A 21652-nucleotide genomic window follows, 5' to 3' on the forward strand; every position below is an offset into this window, starting at 1 on the left:
GTGCGTCCGTCCGTCCGTCTGTCCATTATACTTTGTAAACACGATACAGGCCACAGTTATGGACCAATCTTCAGGAAATTTTGCATGTAGGATGGGTTCTGCCCAATGAAGACCCCTATTGATTTTGGTAAAGATCGGTTAATATTAATGGGATGAAATTGACCAAAAACTTTATTTTTCTTTGATTTTCTGGTCGCTTCAGAGGCCGCAATTATGGCCCGAACATCGCGAAAGGGATCGGGCCAATGAATAAGCGTGCCTGTTTTGATAAAGATCGGTTAGATATTTAGCGCGTCAAATGAACCCTGACTTTTGTGTGAAAAATTACAAAATTTGTATTCTAAGGCGTATATATTTGCCCCTGAAGGACATAGACCCGAGAAGTTGACAGTATATCCAAGAGGAGTGATTGACCTTTAAATTGATACCAATTACATTGTCGTATGTACACGGATGCGGGAGTTACACTTAAGGGAACCCCACCCATTCTCGATTTACAAAATTTGTATTAATTACAAAATTTGTATTCTATGGCGTATATATTTGCCCCTGAAGGACATAGACCCGAGAAGTTGACAGTATATCCAAGAGGAGTGATTGACCTTTAAATTGATACCAATTACATTGTCGTATGTACTCGGATGTACATTTTCGTATGTACTCGGATGTGGGAGTTACACTTAAGGGAACCCCACCCATTCTCGATTTTCATTTTTCAAGATTTTCAATGGGCTGGTAAATCAATACCAATGCTTGTTAAGGTTTGTAACTTTGCACATATATATTTGAAGATTTAAAAGAGAAGAAAAATAATTTACAAAAAATTTTTGTTATTGATTTGTTGTTGTTTTTTGTAATTAAAGAAAAGTCCTTATTTTTGATGGCGGGCATGATAACTCCTCACTGGAACATCGGAATCCGAAAATTCCAACGGTGTTAGAAAGAGTACATGTCTGGCTCTCGTATGAACTAGGATTATTGACTTCGCTCTAAAATTAACATAATGGCGGACCTTTGAAAAAATATTTTTGAAAAATCGCCGGTTTTTGACCAAAAACCAAGTTAAAAAATAAGGAAAGTCTTCACCGATTGACTTTATCCTAGTTCATACGATAGCTATACACTCACAGAGAAACGTGTAAAAATTTGGAATCGATTGGGGTATTAGTTTTTGAGTTATTGTGCCCGCCATTCGCAAAAGAGAAAAACGCGTTTAAAGTTTGAGAAGCCCTTCAGCCGTCACTTGATGCTGACACAATAAATGGGCTATATCTTCAAGAGTTCTTGAGATTTTCACTTGAAATTTTGGAGGGACATTCTTGATTTAGTGTAGATTCTAATTAAATCAAAAAAATTTGACCCCGAGAATGGGGGGTCCCCTTAAGTCTATTCAAAATATTTTTGATTATACGTTCACACTAATGAAGCTCCTTGGAAAATATATTATTTTTAGAAATCATAGATTATAGTGAAAAATCCTCACTCATAGCTCGGATGGTCCTACAAAAATATTTCCAAAACCAGTGAGCGGAGCAGTATAGTCGGACGGGGCCGACCATACGATACCCTACACAACTACGACGGAACTCAAACTTTCTGCGGATGTTTATTCCGAGCCTGGGCAATATTTCGTGATATTTGCACCCTCTTGCCCGACTAGAGGTAAACAGCACCTCTTCCTTACACTGACATATTTTCCGAATCTGGACAATACAGTCCTTCACCGTGGGTTGTGTTTCATTTGTGGTCTATAGATCGAAAATAACACAAAAAATTAAGTTTTCGGTCCACTTTCCAATTCCAAAATTATTATCTGATCATTACCGAAAATTATAGGCGTTGTCCTTGACCATAACTGGAACCTCATGGAACATTTCAATATTTAGGTGTAACTCCCACATCCGAGCACATACAATAATATACTTGGTATTAATTTAAAGGTCAACCACTCCTCTTGGATATAGTATCAACTTCTCGGGTCCTTCAGGGGTAAATATATACGCTATAGAATACAAATTTTGTAATATTTCACACAAAAGTCAGGGTGCATTTGACCCGCTAAATATGGACCTATCTTTATCAACAAGCATGCCTATTCTTTCGCTCGATCCCCTTTTCCATGCAAAATTTCACGATGTTCGGGCCATTATTGAGGCCTCTGGAGCGACCAGAAAAACCGACAAAAATTTAGTATTTGGTCCATTTCAACCCCTAAATATTAACTGACCTTTCCCAAAAACAATAGGGGTCTTCATTGGCCAGAACCCATCATACATGCAAAATTTCGTGAAGATTGGTCCATAACTGTGGCCTGTATTGTGTTTACAAATTATAATGGACGGACAGACGGACACACATGTCTAGGTCGACTCAGCTAGTCGAGATATGACGATCGGTATACTTAAAGGTGGGTTTAGGACCAATATTTCGCGGCGTTACAAACTTTTGGGGCAGCACAAAGCTATAATACCCTGACAACATAGTTGTGTAGGTTATAAAAATTTATTTTGTTTCTTTGTTTTCTCATATTCTTTTATAGAAACAAAAAATTGCATTCCAAAATCTGTTTTGGCACATAGCAAATGATTTGAAAAGAAGAAGAACAACAACAATAAAGACAAAAAAATTCCCAAAACTTGTCCGTCCATAGATGTTCTATTGCATTCAGTTCCGCCCATTTTTATATATATGTATATAGACATAAAAAAATATTTCTAGCGCGTGTTGCCCCCACCAATCTAAGCAACCAGACCCAAAACCCCAATCCCCAGCCCCAACCCCATTGATCGAGTAAGTGCATCAGGCCAGGCCAGGCAGCCGGTCCGGCAAGTGCACCAAACAGTAGCCAATTTCTAAAAAAATTGTTAACGCATTCTCCGACATTCATGGTGATTAATGACTTTTATTAGTGCACTCTGGTGGAAATTTGTTGTTGTTGTTGGTTTTTTGCTTGCATTTCACTTCAATGCATCCCTCTCTTTGGCTAATGGCGTTTTGTTTGCCGCAATATTCTAGAAAAAAAAAAACAATATTGCGGATAGTGGCGGTTAAGCAAGTCAAATAGACAACCGGCTAATGGATTCATTCAATGGCTAACGGCGGCGGTTTGATGGTTAATGCATTTGCCGATTAATACAACAACAAAAAACCAACAACATTTACAGATCTGTGGCACAAATGAAAATAAAAAATATAATAATTTTTCCGATGTAGTCTAAATCGGAAAAAAATCAAAGGACACAATCAATATCTAAGGCCTTGCTGGTACCTCCAAACATATTCATTTAAAAAATCCACGCCTCAGCCCATTGTGTAAAAGCAGTAGGGCTGATACAAAAACAACTGGTACCTCCAAAAATATTCTTTTAAAAAATCCACGCCTCAGCCTCTGATATTTTTTGTAAGTCCTCCATTTGCCATTTGAGGGTTAAATTATCTATCTGAACTAAGTGCTTGATATCTCATCTATAGCTCAAAAAACGCAAAAATGTTATTAATTGTAATATTTTGATTACTTGAAGATACACTTTTCTTGTCGTCTAGATACCGGACTGTCTGGACTAGGCCAATTGGTGGCTAGGCTAAGGCATTAATCCAAGCGCAGGTAAAGCAATTAAAATGTTTTGAGTTGCTGTTTTTTTTTCTTTGTGATTTGTGAATGTTGATCATGAACCAAGGCACACACACAAACAACTGCATTACAAATGAAGAAAACAAATTATGAATTAATAGACGGTAACATGAATCCCCCACCTTTCCTTGCCCTAGAGATCTCAACCAACAAATCTTCGGACCATCAACATTCGGACAACCATTCCAACTCAATATCATATTGTACTCATTTTTCATGGCCACTTATCTCTTATCTGTTGTCTACATTTTTCGAAATAATTTCCAGTCCGAAAAGCCAACGGTCACTTGTCAAAGTGTCAGTCAGTCAGTCAATCACGCCTTTGCGTGTGTGTACGGCGGTGATGAAAAGCTGTCTTGAAGGTTACATTTTGGGCGGTAGTTTGGAATTATTGCAACTCGTAAAGTGTTTGCCACATTTCAAGCTATGAAATTTCCTGATACGCCTACCTTAGATCTCTTTTTTTATTTTTATATTTAGTCCAATCAGATGAAGACTAGATTATTATAGTAGAATACTAAAAAAAGGGGGAAGTTGCAAAGAAGAAGGATTGAGGTGGTATTACATGGATATGCACATTTAAAAAAAAATATTATTTGAAATCATTTCACAATAGTGGCTCTTGAAAATGATTATCAGATATTAGATATAAAAAAAAAATATTTTTTCAATATTTTTTAAATAACTTAATAGGCTTGATTTTTTTAAATCCCTAACCCTTGTCAAAAAATCCATGCTTTTTTCATTGTGCGTGTAATTACCAACAAGTAAAAACAAGTAAAAAAAAACAAATAGTCGTTGCAACAACAACAACATGCACAAGAAATAAGTGTTCCGCTAACGACCATAAATCAAATGCAATCAACACTTGACAAACGCAACATGCCGGATACAATCCGACACACACACATATAGAGGAGGTTGCTTCATGATAATCAATAATTGCCATAGTTGAGAAAAGAGAAGAATAGGTATTTGAGAAAATATTCGTTAAAAAAATTCACGCCTAAGAAGACCTTGGAAAATATTCTTTAAAAAAAATTACGCCTAAGGAGGCCTAGAGAAAATACTCTTTAAAAATATCCACGCCTAAGGAGGCCTAGAGAAAATATTCTTTAATAAACGCCTGAGGAGGCCTTGAGAAAATTCTTTATTAACGCCTAAGGATGCCTTGAGAAAATATTCTTTAAAAAATCCACGCCTAAGGAGGCCTTGAGAAATTTCTTTTTTAACGCCTAAGGAGGCATTGAGAAAATATTCTTTAAAAAATCCACGCCTTATAGAGGCCTTGGAAAAATATTCTTTAAAAAATCCACGCCTTATAGAGGCCTTGGAAAAATATTCTTTAAAAAAACGCCTATATGGCCCTTGGAAAAATATTCTTTAAAAAATCCACGCCTTATAGAGGCCTTGGAAAAATATTCTTTAAAAAATCCACGCCTTATAGAGGCCTTGGAAAAATATTCTTTAAAAAATCCACGCCTTATAGAGGCCTTGGAAAAATATTCTTTAAAAAATCCACGCCTTATAGAGGCCTTGGAAAAATATTCTTTAAAAAATCCACGCCTTATAGAGGCCTTGGAAAAATATTCTTTAAAAAATCCACGCCTTACAGAGGCCTTGGAAAAATATTCTTTAAAAAAAATTCACGCCTAAGGAGGCCTTGAGAAAATATTCTTTAAAAAAATGCACGCCTAAGGAGGCCTTGAGAAAATATTCTTTAAAAATATCCACGCTTAAGGAGGCTTTGAGAAAATATTCTTAAAAAAAATCCACACCTAAGAAGGCCTAGAGAAAATACTCTTTAAAAATCCACGCCTAAGGAGGCCTTGAGAAAATATTCTTTAAAAATCCACGCCTAAGGAGGCCTTGAGAAAATATTCTTCAATAAATCCACGCCTAAGGAGGCCTTGAGAAAATATTCTTTAAAAAAAATCTACGCCTAAGGAGTCCTTGAGAAAATATTCTTTAACAAATTCACGCCTAAGGAGACCTTGAGAAAATATTCTTTAAAAAAATCCACACCTAAGGAGGCTTTGAGAAAATATTCATTACTGAATCCAAGCCTAAAAAGGTCTTGAGAAAATATTCTTCAATAAATCCACGCCTAATTAGGCCTTGAGAGAATATTCTTAAAAAATCCACGCACAGGGAAACTTTGAAAAAATATTATTTAAAAAAAAATTCACGCCTAAGGATGCACAGAGAAAATTTATTTAAAGAAAAATCAGGGCTGACAAGATCTCTAAAAAGAGTTCTTAGGAAAACAAATTATTTAAAAAAAAACATTCACACCTGAAAAGGTCTCTGAAAAAATGCCTTGCGAAAAAAAAAAATTTTAAATCCACACCAGAGGAAGCCTTGAGAAAATATTCTCTAACAATCCACGCCTTTTAAAGGCTTCCGAAAAAATAGTTTTTAAGAAATCCACGCCATTTACAGGCTTCTGAAAAATATTTTTTGAAAAATCCAAGCACCCTACAGGCTCCCGAAAACTATAATTTCTGCGGTCCTATATTCTCAGCCTGGGCAAAATTTCCAGATATTTGCACTCTCTTGACCGATTATAAATCAACAGCTCCACGTTCTAACCCTGGCATATTTTCCAAATCTTTTTTTCCGAGGTGAATATTTAATCCATAAAATAAAACTGTGGTCACTTTAGGTTGTGGTTGATTTGACCCTCGGAATATTGACCGAACATAATCTTAACGCCGTTCTAAGTAATTGTTCAGATCATCTTCACCATGTAAAATCTCCATGTAAAATCTGTGTGATGTTCTGCATATAATAATGGTCTCTAGAGCGACTGGAAAATCTGACAAAAATTAAGATTTCGGATTATTGCACCCTAAGCACCAATTCAACATCACCGAAAATTATAGGCATTGACCATAACCGGAACTTTATGTAAAATTTCTAAGCGATCAGCGCGACATTTCCGCCCTCTAGTGGGGTAATAGTAGTAATAAATATCTTAGCCCATAGACACCTTCAAATATTTACGTATTACTCCCACATCCAAGTACGTACGACAATATAATTGGTATCAATTTAAAGGTCAACCACTCCTCTTGGATATACTATCAGCTTCTCGGGTCTATGTCCTTCAGGAGTAGATATATTCGTCATAGAATACAAATTTTGTAATTTTTCACTCAAAAGTCTGGATCCATTGACCTTCTACATATTAACCGATCTTTATAAAAACAGGCATGTTTATTCTTTGGCCCGATCCCCTTCTCCATGTAAAATTTCGCGATGTTCGGGCCATTATTGCGGCCTCTGTAGCGACCAGAAAAATCGACAAAAATAAATTATATTTTTTCAGAGTCTAATACCAATTACCTTAAATCGGATGAAAATACATATGAGAGCTATATCTAAATCTGAACCGATTTTCACGAAACTTGCCAGACATCATTCTCGATCTTATTCATAACTCTGTGCCAAATTTTGTACACATCAAAAGATTTCCAGGCACTTTAGTGGACTATTTACCTAAAATCGAGCGAAGCTATATATGGGAGCTATATTTAAATCTGAACCGATTTTCACGAAACTTTACACATATCATTCTAGACTTAATTTAGTACGTTGTGCCAAATTTCGTGCAAATCGAAAGATACATAGGGACTTTGGTGCACCATTTACCTTAAATCGGACGAAGATATATATGGTAGCTATATATATAAATCTGAACCGATTTTCGCGAAACTTTGCACACACATTGTTGTGTTCGTGACCTTATTCATTACGCTGTGCCAAATTTCGTGCAAATCGAAAGTTATCTAGGGACTTTGGTGCACCATTTGCCTTAAAGCGGACGAAAATATATATGGGAGCTATATCTAAATCTGAACCGATTTTTCCCAAATTTCAATAGGGTTCGTCATTGGGCCAAATAAGTGACCTATGCCAAATTTCATCCAAATCGGATCATAAATGCGATCTGTACTTTGTTCACAAAAATACATGGACGGACAGACGGACATGCGTAAATCGACTCAGAAAGTGATTCTATGCATATTCTCAAAAGGAACCATGTGTCTATCTCTATTATTTTTGCCCATATGCACAAAGATATAATACCCTGTACCACAGTGTGGTGAAGGGTATAAAAACAACGCCTAAGGATGCATTGTGAGAATTCTATTTAAAAAAATCAAGGCATAGAAGGTCTCTGAAAAAGAAGGCCTTGAAAAATATTCTTTTACTAATCGACCCCTAAAGAGGACTTTAGAAAATGTTCTTTAAGAAATCCACTCCTAATGGGAGGTTTTGAAAAATATTCTTTTACAATTTGAGAAAGTGGTTTTTAAAATATCCAAGTCCCTACAGGCTTCTAAAAAATATTTTCAAAAAAATCCACGCCTTCTAGAGGACCCTGAAAATATTTTGTAAAAAATCTAAAAATTCAGGTTTTGGGTTCAGTTATCATCTGAAATTAAAAATTCGAAATTATATTTTTCCTTTGAAATCTTAATACTGACAAGAACTAGGAAAATTTCTCGCCAACATTTGAAACAAAATTTGATTGACAAAGTTGTTACATTTTAATTTTGTTGTTGTTGTTGCTGGTTTTTTCCTCCATGACAGACAATTGAAATGATTGGTAACAGCCCACCACTAGCTGTGAGACAGCCCATCGAATAGAACCCAGCGTTCACTCGCTCGTTCATTCGCAGAGGCAATAAATAATAAAAGCTAAAATAAGTTGCTAACATTCTATGGAATGTTGGCGAACAGCAACAGCAACAACAATAAAATCCTTGTACCCATCAAACTTTTAATGTCCGCCTTTAATGTTTTCGAAAAAAACATTGAACAAAAAATGTTGTTGCATTGACTTCTAATTTTTTTTGTTGCAGCCAACACAAAGATTCTGCCATTAGATGGGGATTTAGTTGAGGTTTTAATTGTTGCCCTGTGTTAGATTTGCTGCTACAGCTCTATTCAAACTGTCAAAATGTCAGTTTTTGCAGTTTTTGTTTTTGTTACAAATGAGACTAAAGCATAGCATTGGGGGAATTCGGAGAAGGATGAGGGCTGTAATAGAGGAATTTACTTGAATTTCAAATACTTAAAAATCATCAACCCCCACCCCGAGGTTTGTGATGTGGCAGCAACCCAAATGGCCTTTTATGTTACGATTTTCCAAATGTTTACCCACACACACACACACACAGTGGCATGCACATACACACACACCCCCTAAGCTCCACAAATGACCACATTTGAGTTTCTATTGACGGACTATGCAAATGCAAAATTTCAATAGAATTACAACTAAAGATTTAACTTTGGCCAATGAAACTTTTTCTATGGCCATCATCAGAATCCAGAAACAGAATCAGAACCAAAAAAAAAAACAACAACAAAAACAAAAAAGTTTCAACTGAACCCCCCAACTAGAACTACCAAAACCAAACGTGTCGAAGTTTCTAAAACTCTTCTAATGACCACTAACACCACTACCGAATAAAGTCATTGACTTTGGCCATCGACTGCCAGCGAGGGATGGATGGAGGGAGGGAGGCAGGCAGGTAGTTTAGTTCTGTCACTGAACTTTACTTACGCTCATGCGTTCCGAATGTTTCCCCATTTGCCTTTGATGTTTACAATTCAATGGCCAATAATTGTTTTTGTTACCTTTCGTTTTTTTTTGTTCGATTCACTTTAGAATTCAGTTAACTAACTCCGATTCGATCTTAAATATTTACTCTAACAGGGAGGTTTAATTAGCCAAAGTCAAATTAAGATTTTAACTATTTGGGAAATAGAGGTTTATTTTGAATGGATTAAATAAAGGAATTTAATACTGTTTCAGGACTTAAATTAAAAAAATATTTTTTCAGGGTCTAACAGAGGCGTGGCTTTTTTAACGAATATTTGTTCAGGGTCTAACAGAGGCGTGGATTTTTTAAAGAATATTTTTCAGAGTCTAACAGAGGCGTGGATTTTTTAAAGAATATTTTTCAGGGTCTAATAGAGGCGTGGATTTTTTAAAGAGTTTTGTTTTCAGGGTCTAACAGAGGCGTGGATTTTTTAAAGAATATTTTTTTCAGGGTCTAACAGAGGCGTGGATTTTTTAAAGAATATTTTTTAGGGTCTAACAGAGGCGTGGATTTTTTAAAGAATATTTTTTTCAGGGTCTAACAGAGGCGTGGATTTTTTAAAGAATATTTTTTCAGGGTCTAACAGAGGCGTGGATTTTTTAAAGAATATTTTTTTCAGGGTCTAACAGAGGCGTGGATTTTTTAAAGAATATTTTTTTCAGGGTCTAACAGAGGCGTGGATTTTTTAAAGAATATTTTTTTCAGGGTCTAACAGAGGCGTGGATTTTTTAAAGAATATTCTTTTCTGGCCCTAACAGATGCGTGGACTTTTTAAAGAATATTTTTTTCAGGGTCTAACAGAGGCGTGGCTTTTAAAAGAATATATTTTTAATGGTCTGACAGAGGCGTGGCTTTTAAAAGAATATTTGTTCAGGTTCTAACAGAGGCGTGGCTTTTAAAAGAATATTTTTTAGGGTCTACCAGAGGCGTGGATTTTTTAAAGAATATTTTTTTAGGGTCTACCAGAGGCGTGGATTTTTTAAAGAATATTTTTTTAGGGTCTAACAGAGCCGCGGATTTTTTAAAGAATATTTTTTTAGGGTCTAACAGAGCCGCGGATTTTTTAAAGAATATTTTTTTAGGGTCTACCAGAGGCGTGGATTTTTTAAAGAATATTTTTTTAGGGTCTACCAGAGGCGTGGATTTTTTAAAGAAAATTTTTTCAGTGTCTGCCTGAAGCGTGGATATTTTAAAGAGTATTTTTTAATACTTTTTAAAAAATCCAGATTCTATGAATGCCCGGACAAAATGTGTGTACAAAATTTAATATCCTTTAAATTATTGTTGATTTAATAATTTCAATAAAAAATTTAAATAAACACATACATATAAACAAAACCTACTTTAAATACAATCTATGCAAAATTCCCAGGGTAATAAAGAAATTCACAGTTGTTGTTGTTTTTTTCTGTTTTTGCTTTTCATTGGACAAAACAAAAAAACGTGCCTTTACACTAAATTAATTTTCAAACAACTCTAAAGCATAAAAAATCCAAATAATAGTAGCATAACAACCTACACACACACACACACAAACAAACAACCACATTAAAAACACTGCTTATGTGTGCCCCTAAGTGTATAGGTTCATACAGATGTGTGTGTGTGGGTGTGTGTTAGTGTATATTGACTAAAGAGGATTTAATTAGACGTTAGAAGAATACAATGAACAATATGGAATCCCCTTCCCCCGCTTTCGTTTTTCCGACTCTATGTATGTTTGTGTACAGGCTAGGTTCCATCCTCCTTCGGCGTTCAAAAAGGAAGGCATTAATATCCTGCAGGATACAATAAAATAAAAAAAAAAAATAGAAATTGTTGAGAAAAAATTTTTTTGCTCTGCTAGCAGAGCTCTAAAAACTCATTGGATACTATGGACTGGTACTGCTGCTACTGTATTCAATGCAATATAGCATCGTCGCTGTTGTTGTTGTTGCTGTCCTCGTCGTCCTCTACGTTGTCCTCATTGTCGACAATGGTGACGACGACCAGAATACCACCATGGGGACCCTATTTGCCAATGTTGGCTGTTACCATTTAACAAAACGAACATTATTCGCTTTTCCGCTCGGCCCCTCCCTGTCTCAGCCGGCATGCATGTGGTGGACCATGGGAACAGTTTAACAAGTCCATATTGCCATTCAAATTGCTATAAAACTTCATGCTGGATGTATTTGTGGATTATTAAATGCTGAAAGCAAAGAAAAAAAAAACAAATCCCATATTGAACATTGGGGAGGGGGTGGAACTGGAGCATCATCATATTAAAACTCACACCAGCCCAAGGAAAAAGGTAGGCCTCTTTATATAGAGCCTACCACTTCGAAGGGGGTGACTCAAATCAAACCAATACTCAGTCATCGTCGTCCTCGTCGCCATCATCATCACCATCGTCGTCGTCATCGTCATTGCCGTTCTCCAGCTATTCATTAATATTGAAGGGTTCTGTGTCGGTCTATAGAATGTGTAAGTGAATTCACATGCCACCGCTCTCTTTCTCTATATTCAGATTTCAAGGGTAAGTCTGTTATGAAAAAAAAGAAAAACAACGGCTTTTCAAATAAAGCAAAAATTGAGAAAACCGACAACAACAACGGCACAACATCAATAAATTAAACTTTGGTAGTTTTTTTTTTTCTTTTGTGGCATGCCACCAGCCAACAGACCAACCAACCAACCATCAACAGCAATCACAACAACAAATATGAGATTTTTCATTTTTTAATCATTAAACCCCAGGTCGGATATAAAAAGCAGAAAAAAAAAAGTAGAATGCAGGATACTTGCTGCATGTTTGAACAAGAAATTTAATAAGAAAAGAGAGGATGAAGGGAGAAAATTTCACATTAACCAGACCCAGACACAAGATGGGGTTTTTAAAGAATATTTTTTCAAGGCCTATATAAGAGGCGTGGTTTGGATTAAAGAATATTTGTTCAAGGCCTATATAAGAGGCGTGGTTTAAATTAAAGAATATTTTTTCAGGGCCTATATAAGAGGCGTGGTTTGGATTAAAGAATATTTTTTCAAGGCCTATATAAGAGGCGTGGATTTTTTAAAGAATATTTTTTCAAGGCCTATATAAGAGGCGTGGTTTGGATTAAAGAATATTTTTTCAAGGCCTATATAAGAGGCGTGGTTTGGATTAAAGAATATTTTTTCAAGGCCTATATAAGAGGCGTGGTTTGGATTAAAGAATATTTTTTCAAGGCCTATATAAGAGGCGTGGTTTGGATTAAAGAATATTTTTTCAAGGCCTATATAAGAGGCGTGGTTTGGATTAAAGAATATTTTTTCAAGGCCTATATAAGAGGCGTGGTTTGGATTAAAGAATATTTTTTCAAGGCCTATATAAGAGGCGTGGTTTGGATTAAAGAATATTTTTTCAAGGCCTATATAAGAGGCGTGGTTTGGATTAAAGAATATTTTTTCAAGGCCTATATAAGAGGCGTGGTTTGGATTAAAGAATATTTTTTCAAGGCCTATATAAGAGGCGTGGTTTGGATTAAAGAATATTTTTTCAAGGCCTATATAAGAGGCGTGGTTTGGATTAAGAATATTTTCAAGGCCTATATAAAGAATATTTTTTCAAGGCCTATATAAGAGGCGTGGTTTGGATTAATGAATATTTTTTCAAGGCCTATATAAGAGGCGTGGTTTGGATTAAAGAATATTTTTTCAAGGCCTATATAAGAGGCGTGGTTTGGATTAAAGAATATTTTTTCAAGGCCTATATAAGAGGCGTGGTTTGGATTAAAGAATATTTTTTCAAGGCCTATATAAGAGGCGTGGTTTGGATTAAAGAATATTTTTTTCAAGGCCTATATAAGAGGCGTGGTTTGGATTAAAGAATATTTTTTCAAGGCCTATTTATGCTTTTGCTAGATCTTGTGGAAGTCTCTCAGGAAACCTAGGGCGTATTAGTATTGTCATTACTCATACGCATGAATTCGAATGGACTGTAGGGTATAATTTAGTAGCATTAATGTCTAGAAAAAATTGATATAAAAAGCCTATTTTGGCTCTTGAAAGAATTTGTTTACCCTTTGTTTTAAAATTATGTTCTTCCACAAAAATTATTGCAAAGTTTGTTTTTAACATCTCCAGCAAATTGAAATTGTTGCCCCAAACCTCCAGCATTTGGCCACGTGTTACTCATCATAATTAATATTTCCCATTTTTCTCCGTCTCCTGATTTTTTTTGGAACATTTGTTGTTATTAAGACGAAAAACATTTCCGATGCCCTCTTTAAAATATCCATCCAAGACTTCCAAGGATAATTGCTGATGTTAAGGCGGCCTGCCTGCCTGGGGTGTTGGAACACAATAAGATATGACTATGCGGAAAAAAATATGAATTCAAAATGTTGAAATTTTAAGCATGAATTCCGGCTGTATTGCCAAACATCATTGCATTCGGAAAAAAAGTTCGAAAACAAAATGAGAATAAAAAGATGGAAAACAGAAAACAGTTTTTCCCCATTGTTTGGTCCTCCATGTTGTTAATGAATTAAACTTGACTTTCGGTTCGTTGAATCGTTTCGGGAGCTTTGTTATGGTTCTGAGGATCTGTTGTTTTCTGTACGGCTGTTGTTGTTTTTCTTCTTCTGGAAAAATATGATGGATTTATTTTGCTAAGAGAAATCTCTTTGCCCACACCAAATTTTATTCGATGCTAGGAACATTTTTTATTGTTAGTGGTTATGCCAAGGATATGTTGGGTGAATTGGTTTTCACTGCTCTGGCTGCCGATGTTTAAAGAAATTCATTAAAGAGTTTAAACAACATTTATTTTTATTGTATGGTTAAATTTGTGGATGGGGGCTAGTACCTCACCTACCATGTTCGGTGCTTTTAGTCGCAGCATTAAAAAAAACTTTTTTTGTTAAAACATTTGTCCGTTTTTATTAAGAAAGGTACCCACCAAAAAGTCAGATGATTCATTTTGCCGAGGCAGAGATTCTCAAAGTACAAAACCAATGGAGATCTTACGTGCGAATTTATTTTGCAGTTATCGAACCAGGTTGCGTATACGTTGTGACAATAGTCATACGCACCAAAGCTCTCCAGTGATAAACCTAAATTTATCCACGATTCACATTGCCCAGCAATTAACTCACAAACGACATTCGTCCACAATAACCATACCTGTAAAGAAAAAAGAGAAAAAGAAATTTATTAGTTAAAAAAAACTGACGTAGATTTTTTATTTTTTTTCAGAACTAGTTTCAACAAATACAAGACTGAGATAAAACGCGCAAAGAAGAAGTCTTGGATAAATTTCTATCAGTCGATAGAAGGTATCAGCGACGCTGCTAGATTTCGAAGACTACTATTCAAGGATCCGAAGTCCATCGGAAGTATCAAAAAGTAGGATGGAGCGTGGACGGACTCTGGATCTGAGACTCTTAATCTCCCTGCTTCAATTTGCCTCGCCAAGTATATATCTGATCCTTGAGAGGATCTATCCGGCGTGTTTGACTCTCTCCTATATTCCTCATCTATGGAACTAGGTAAAGTTTACTTACATTCCCAAAGCGGGGAAACCAAGCCACTCTGCACCAAAAGAACTATAGACCCATTAGCTTATCATCCATTCTCCTCAAGACTCTCGAAAGACTGATCGACCTGGAGATTAGGAGTCGTATAGACACAACCTCTCTCAGCAACTCACAACACACATACATAAAGGGCAAGTCTGTAGAATCTCCACTGCACGAGGTGGTAGGGTACGTTGAGAGGAATATGGAAAATTCTAATTTTACGCTGGCCGCCTTTCTAGATATAGAGGGTGCCTTTAACAAAGTTAAACTTGAATCCATAAACCATTCACTTAAAAAAGTTGGCATTCCTGACACCCTTACATATTGGAGGGCAAGTCTGTAGAATCTGCACTGTACGAGGTGGTAGGGTACATTGAAAGGAATATGGAAAATTCTAATTTTACGCTGGCCGCCTTTCTAGATATAGAGGGAGCCTTTAACAACGTTAAACTTGAATCCATAAACTATTCACTTTCAAGAAGTTGGCATTCCTGACACCCTTACATATTGGCTAGATATAAGGAAAACCGTAACTAGAGGCACACCTCAGGGAGGGGTGCTCTCGTCGTTGCTATGGCTATTGCCAATTAATAATATACTGATGGAACTGAACGGGAAAGATACCAAAGTTGTAGCTTATGCGGACGACGTGGTGATATTGATTTCCGGAAAATTTCCGTCAACTATCTCGGAGCTTATGCAAAGAGCCTTACTTACGCTGTCGCGTTGGTAATGTTCACTAGGAAGCGTAAGCTCGGAGAGGGCTGATTGCACTCTATGCATGCAAGAACTCCATTGGGAAAAGCTAGGGGCTAAAACCATCGACTATACACTGGTTGTATATCACTGTGGTAAGGCCCATCTTTTCCTATGGTTCTCTTGTTTGATGGCACTACTTGCGCCACAAGTCGACATCCAGTAAATTAGATACCGCCTCGATTCTAGTTACAGGAGCCAGGAGGAGTACGCCACAAGCAGCCCTGAACACAATGCTGATAAAAAGTCTGGATGCAGAGGTCCTTGAACCGGTGACTATCTTCGTTGATAGTCGGCTCTTAAAGCCATCAAATCTTGTTATATTAAATCTGAGGCAGTCCTCAAGTGTAGAGCAGCTTTGGAAGAACTTACTTGCAGCTATCGGTTGTGTTGGGTACCAGGACATTGAGCGGACGAACTAGCTAGACGAGGATCTCAATCCACAGATCTAGCAATTGATGACTCAATCAAACCACCCACATGTAATCTTTGCTGGAACTTTGAGGCGTTCTTCGACAAAAGAGCCTATGAACTCTGGCACAACGAACCTAGGTGCAACGTGTCAAGATCCATTTGGCCGATTCTGTCTACCAAAAGAACGCACTCACTGTTGAACCTGAGCAAAGCTGAAATAAGTGTAATGACAGGAATCATTACTGGTCACTGCAATACCAGGGCTTTAAATGGGATATTGATGCAATTGATTACTGTAGACTCTGCGGAGGAGAGAGACGGAGACAATTGAGCATCTTATGTGTCACTGTCCAGCCCTGGCTTACAGACGGCACAGGCTAGTAGGGTGCTCATTTTCTACAGAGTCTTAGCTTCTTCTCAACAACCGAACCTGCTCTAATCTACAGCATAATTAGAAACCTAAAGTGGTTGGGAAAGTGGAACCTTGACACGTAATATATCTTCTGTCTGATTTCTGTAGCCTTCGACTTTATTCCAATCTTACCTTTTTTATATCTTTCTGTAAGCTTCTCATCTCTCATTATTTCCCCAATCTTCCCTCCCCTATAGATCTGTCCTTATCTCTTTTCTTCTTGTGGATTATCACAACGGACCTAACGGTCTCAGAGTGCTGCAGCCAGATAAGTGACTGCACATCCCCAAACCTAAACTATATAGGCCTTGAAAAAATATTCTTTAAAAAATCCACGCCTTATATAGGCCTTGAAAAAATATTCTTTAAAAGAATCCACGCCTTATATAGGCCTTGAAAAAATATTCTTTAAAAGAATCCACGCCTTATATAGGCCTTGAAAAAATATTCTTTAAAAAATCCACGCCTTATATAGGCCTTGAAAAAATATTCTTTAAAAAATCCACGCCTTATATAGGCCTTGAAAAAATATTCTTTAAAAAATCCACGCCTCTTATATAGGCCTTGAAAAAATATTCTTAAAAAAATCCACGCCTCTTATATAGGCCTTGAAAAAATATTCTTTAAAAAATCCACGCCTCTTATATAGGCCTTGAAAAAATATTCTTTAAAAAATCCACGCCTTATACAGGCCTTGAAAAAATATTCTTTAAAGGAATCCACGCCTTATATAGGCCTTGAAAAAATATTCTTTAAAAAATCCACGCCTCTTATATAGGCCTTGATAAAATATTCTTTAAAAAATCCACGCCTCTTATATAGGCCTTGATAAAATATTCTTTAAAAGAATCCACGCCTCTTATATAGGCCTTGAAAAAATATTCTTTAAAAAATCCACGCCTTATATAGGCCTTGAAAATATATTCGTTAATTCAAACCACGCCTTATATAGGCCTTGAAAAAATATTCTTTAATTCAAACCACGCCTTATATAGGCCTTGAAAAAATATTCTTTAAAAAATCCACGCCTTATTTAGGCCTTGAAAATATATTCGTTAATTCGAACCACGCCTTATATAGGCCTTGAAAAAATATTCGTTAATTCAAACCACGCCTTATTTAGGCCTTGAAAAAATATTCTTTAAGAAATCCACGCCTTATGTAGGCCTTGAAAAAATATTCTTTAAGAAATCCACGCCTTATGTAGGCCTTGAAAAAATATTCTTTAAGAAATCCACGCCTTATGTAGGCCTTGAAAAAATATTCTTTAATTCAAACCACGCCTTATATAGGCCTTGAAAAAATATTCTTTAATCCAAAAAAACGCCTTATATAGGCCTTGAAAAAATATTCTTTAAAAATACACGCCTTACATAGGCCTTTAAAAAATAATATTTAAAAAATCAACGCCTCCGTGACGTGGAATAAATTGTCGCTTCTATTAGCCGCTAAGAAAGTATTTTTGTGGCGTATGAGTATTGTCGTTACTTATACGCATTAATATCCGAATTTATTTTCGCTTTAAGCCCTTTAAAAAATTTACAAAAAAGTTTCGGTACCCCTGCCTTTTTAATTTTTATGTTAATGCAGATATAATTTATTTTTTTCTTCTTCTTCATCGTTGCAATGGTTCTATTCTTCATTGCCGATGTTTTTGTTGTTGTTGACTACAACATCGTTATTTGCCGATGATGAACGGTGAGTGGACGACATAGGACAGAATGAATTTGCTAGATGGCTGGCTGGCTAGATGGATTGTTGGCTGGCTGGCTGCCTGCCTAGATGGGTGGTTCGGAAGGGCTAGAGTGTGAACATCACCACCACCGCCGTATGCCGGCTGCCTAGCTGGCATTTAATATGCTTTTGGGTTGCAATCTGAAGTAATGTTGCTATTAATATTGCTTATGTTGTTGTTGTTCTTATTACAATTATTATTATAATTTTCGTTGTTGTAATGTCGGTGCCAATGCTGCTGCTGGTGTGTTTGTTGTTGGTTCTGGTGCTGCTGATGTTTTGAGTTAAAAGTTCATTGACATTAAAAATTGAAAGAAAAAAGAAATGCTGAAAAATAAAAATACAATCATCAGCAGCAGCAATGATGACGACGAAAACGACGACGACACAGAGCCAGCGACAAAAATATTTTGATGACGATTACAATTGTTGTTGTTATAGCTGCTGCTTATGCTATGCTCTGGGCTGCCTGAGGGCACAACAGCAGCAACAACATTTTTGCAGGAGTTAACAATTGAGCCAAAAGCCAAAAGTGCGGAAAAGCGAACCAGAACAAAAGACACACTCCAACAAAGCACAACACCGAAGAAGAGAATAGAAAAACAAATGCAGCAGCAACAACAACAACACCAGAATTTCAAGAAAATAATAGCGGAATAAAGCGGAATACGAAAATGGATTTTTCCCATCACTTTAATTGGAAAAACATTGCAATAATTAGAGAAACACTTTCGCAAACGTTACAAATTGGGGACAGAGCAAAACAGCGCACAAAAAATAGGAAAAAAAAATAGAAGAAAATAATATAGGAAATCTGCACCAAGGGAATTGCATCGAAAATCAAAGGCGAAATGAGGCGCAATTAAATATTAATTAAGAGACATGCACACACAAGAAAAATCAGGAAGACGACACGATAAAGAAGACAAATGAGAAATGTTCAAATAGGAAAAAAATGTAATTGAATTCCAAAGGCTAGAGATTACATTAAACATCTGCACAATTTTCGATTTTAAATAAAAAATGGATATAGAATTGAATAATATTCGATTTTGAACCTTGAAGCGACAACAAATATGAAAACGAGCCATGAAATTAATGACTACTGTCAAACAAAATTAAGGCGTATAAGTAACGACAATAGTCATACGCCCTACAGGCCACCAACGAAAGGCGTGGATTTATTAAAGAATATTTTTCAAGGGCCAACTGAGGCGTGGATTTATTAAAGAATATTTTTCAAGGGCCAACTGAGGCGTGGATTTATTAAAGAATATTTTTCAAGGGCCAACTGAGGCGTGGATTTATTAAAGAATATTTTTCAAGGGCCAACTGAGGCGTGGATTTATTAAAGAATATTTTTCAAGGGCCAACTGAGGCGTGGATTTATTAAAGAATATTTTTCAAGGGCCAACTGAGGCGTGGATTTATTAAGAATATTTTTCAAGGGCCAACTGAGGCGTGGATTTATTAAAGAATATTTTTCAAGGGCCAACTGAGGCGTGGATTTATTAAAGAATATTTTTCAAGGGCCAACTGAGGCGTGGATTTATTAAAGAATATTTTTCAAGGGCCAACTGAGGCGTGGATTTATTAAAGAATATTTTTCAAGGGCCAACTGAGGCGTGGATTTATTAAAGAATATTTTTCAAGGGCCAACTGAGGCGTGGATTTATTAAAGAATATTTTTCAAGGGCCAACTGAGGCGTGGATTTATTAAAGAATATTTTTCAAGGGCCAACTGAGGCGTGGATTTATTAAAGAATATTTTTCAAGGGCCAACTGAGGCGTGGATTTATTAAAGAATATTTTTCAAGGGCCAACTGAGGCGTGGATTTATTAAAGAATATTTTTCAAGGGCCAACTGAGGCGTGGATTTATTAAAGAATATTTTTCAAGGGCCAACTGAGGCGTGGATTTATTAAAGAATATTTTTCAAGGGCCAACTGAGGCGTGGATTTATTAAAGAATATTTTTCAAGGGCCAAAGAATATTTTTCAAGGGCCAACTGAGGCGTGGATTTATTAAAGAATATTTTTCAAGGGCCAACTGAGGCGTGGATTTATTAAAGAATATTTTTCAAGGGCCAACTGAGGCGTGGATTTATTAAAGAATATTTTTCAAGGGCCAACTGAGGCGTGGATTTATTAAAGAATATTTTTCAAGGGCCAACTGAGGCGTGGATTTATTAAAGAATATTTTTCAAGGGCCAACTGAGGCGTGGATTTATTAAAGAATATTTTTCAAGGGCCAACTGAGGCGTGGATTTATTAAAGAATATTTTTCAAGGGCCAACTGAGGCGTGGATTTATTAAAGAATATTTTTCAAGGGCCAACTGAGGCGTGGATTTATTAAAGAATATTTTTCAAGGGCCAACTGAGGCGTGGATTTATTAAAGAATATTTTTCAAGGGCCAACTGAGGCGTGGATTTATTAAAGAATATTTTTGGCCAACTGAGGCGTGGATTTATTAAAGAATATTTTTCAAGGGCCAGAGGCGTGGATTTATTAAAGAATATTTTTCAAGGGATTTATTAAAGAACTGAGGCGTGGATTTATTAAGGGCCAACTGAGGCGTGAATATTTTTCAAGGGCCAAAGAATATTTTTCAAGGGCCAACTGAGGCGTGGATTTATTAAAGAATATTTTTCAAGGGCCAACTGAGGCGTGGATTTATTAAAGAATATTTTTCAAGGGCCAACTGAGGCGTGGATTTATTAAAGAATATTTTTCAAGGGCCAACTGAGGCGTGGATTTATTAAAGAATATTTTTCAAGGGCCAACTGAGGCGTGGATTTATTAAAGAATATTTTTCAAGGGCCAACTGAGGCGTGGATTTTTTTATTAAAGAATATTTTTCAAGGGCCAACTGAGGCGTGGATTTATTAAAGAATATTTTTCAAGGGCCAACTGAGGCGTGGATTTATTAAAGAATATTTTTCAAGGGCCAACTGAGGCGTGGATTTATTAAAGAATATTTTTCAAGGGCCAACTGAGGCGTGGATTTATTAAAGAATATTTTTCAAGGGCCAACTGAGGCGTGGATTTATTAAAGAATATTTTTCAAGGGCCAACTGAGGCGTGGATTTATTAAAGAATATTTTTCAAAGGGCCAATTTTTGAGGCGTGGATTTATTAAAGAATATTTTTCAAGGGCCAACTGAGGCGTGGATTTATTAAAGAATATTTTTCAAGGGCCAACTGAGGCGTGGATTTATTAAAGAATATTTTTCAAGGGCCAACTGAGGCGTGGATTTATTAAAGAATATTTTTCAAGGGCCAACTGAGGCGTGGATTTATTAAAGAATATTTTTCAAGGGCCAACTGAGGCGTGGATTTATTAAAGAATATTTTTCAAGGGCCAACTGAGGCGTGGATTTATTAAAGAATATTTTTCAAGGGCCAACTGAGGCGTGGATTTATTAAAGAATATTTTTCAAGGGCCAACTGAGGCGTGGATTATTAAAGAATATTTTTCAAGGGCCAACTGAGGCGTGGATTTATTAAAGAATATTTTTCAAGGGCCAACTGAGGCGTGGATTT

General features: G+C 36.3%; 1 protein-coding gene across 1 annotated transcript in view; it reads right to left on the reverse strand.

Moving 5' to 3' along the window:
* Positions 1-21652, reverse strand: part of LOC133336595 (protein split ends-like) — a 93805-nt gene that overhangs the window by 27375 nt on the left and 44778 nt on the right. The window contains exon 2 of the mRNA XM_061544876.1: positions 14242-14397. Within this exon, the coding sequence (XP_061400860.1) occupies positions 14242-14397 (156 nt within the window). The remainder of the gene's footprint in view (positions 1-14241; positions 14398-21652) is intronic.

Source organism: Musca vetustissima, unplaced genomic scaffold, assembly GCF_032173495.1.
Source record: "Musca vetustissima isolate MV318-11 ecotype Yass unplaced genomic scaffold, APGP_CSIRO_Mvet_v1 utg2577, whole genome shotgun sequence".
In the NCBI taxonomy this organism is placed as follows: Eukaryota; Metazoa; Arthropoda; class Insecta; order Diptera; family Muscidae; genus Musca; species Musca vetustissima.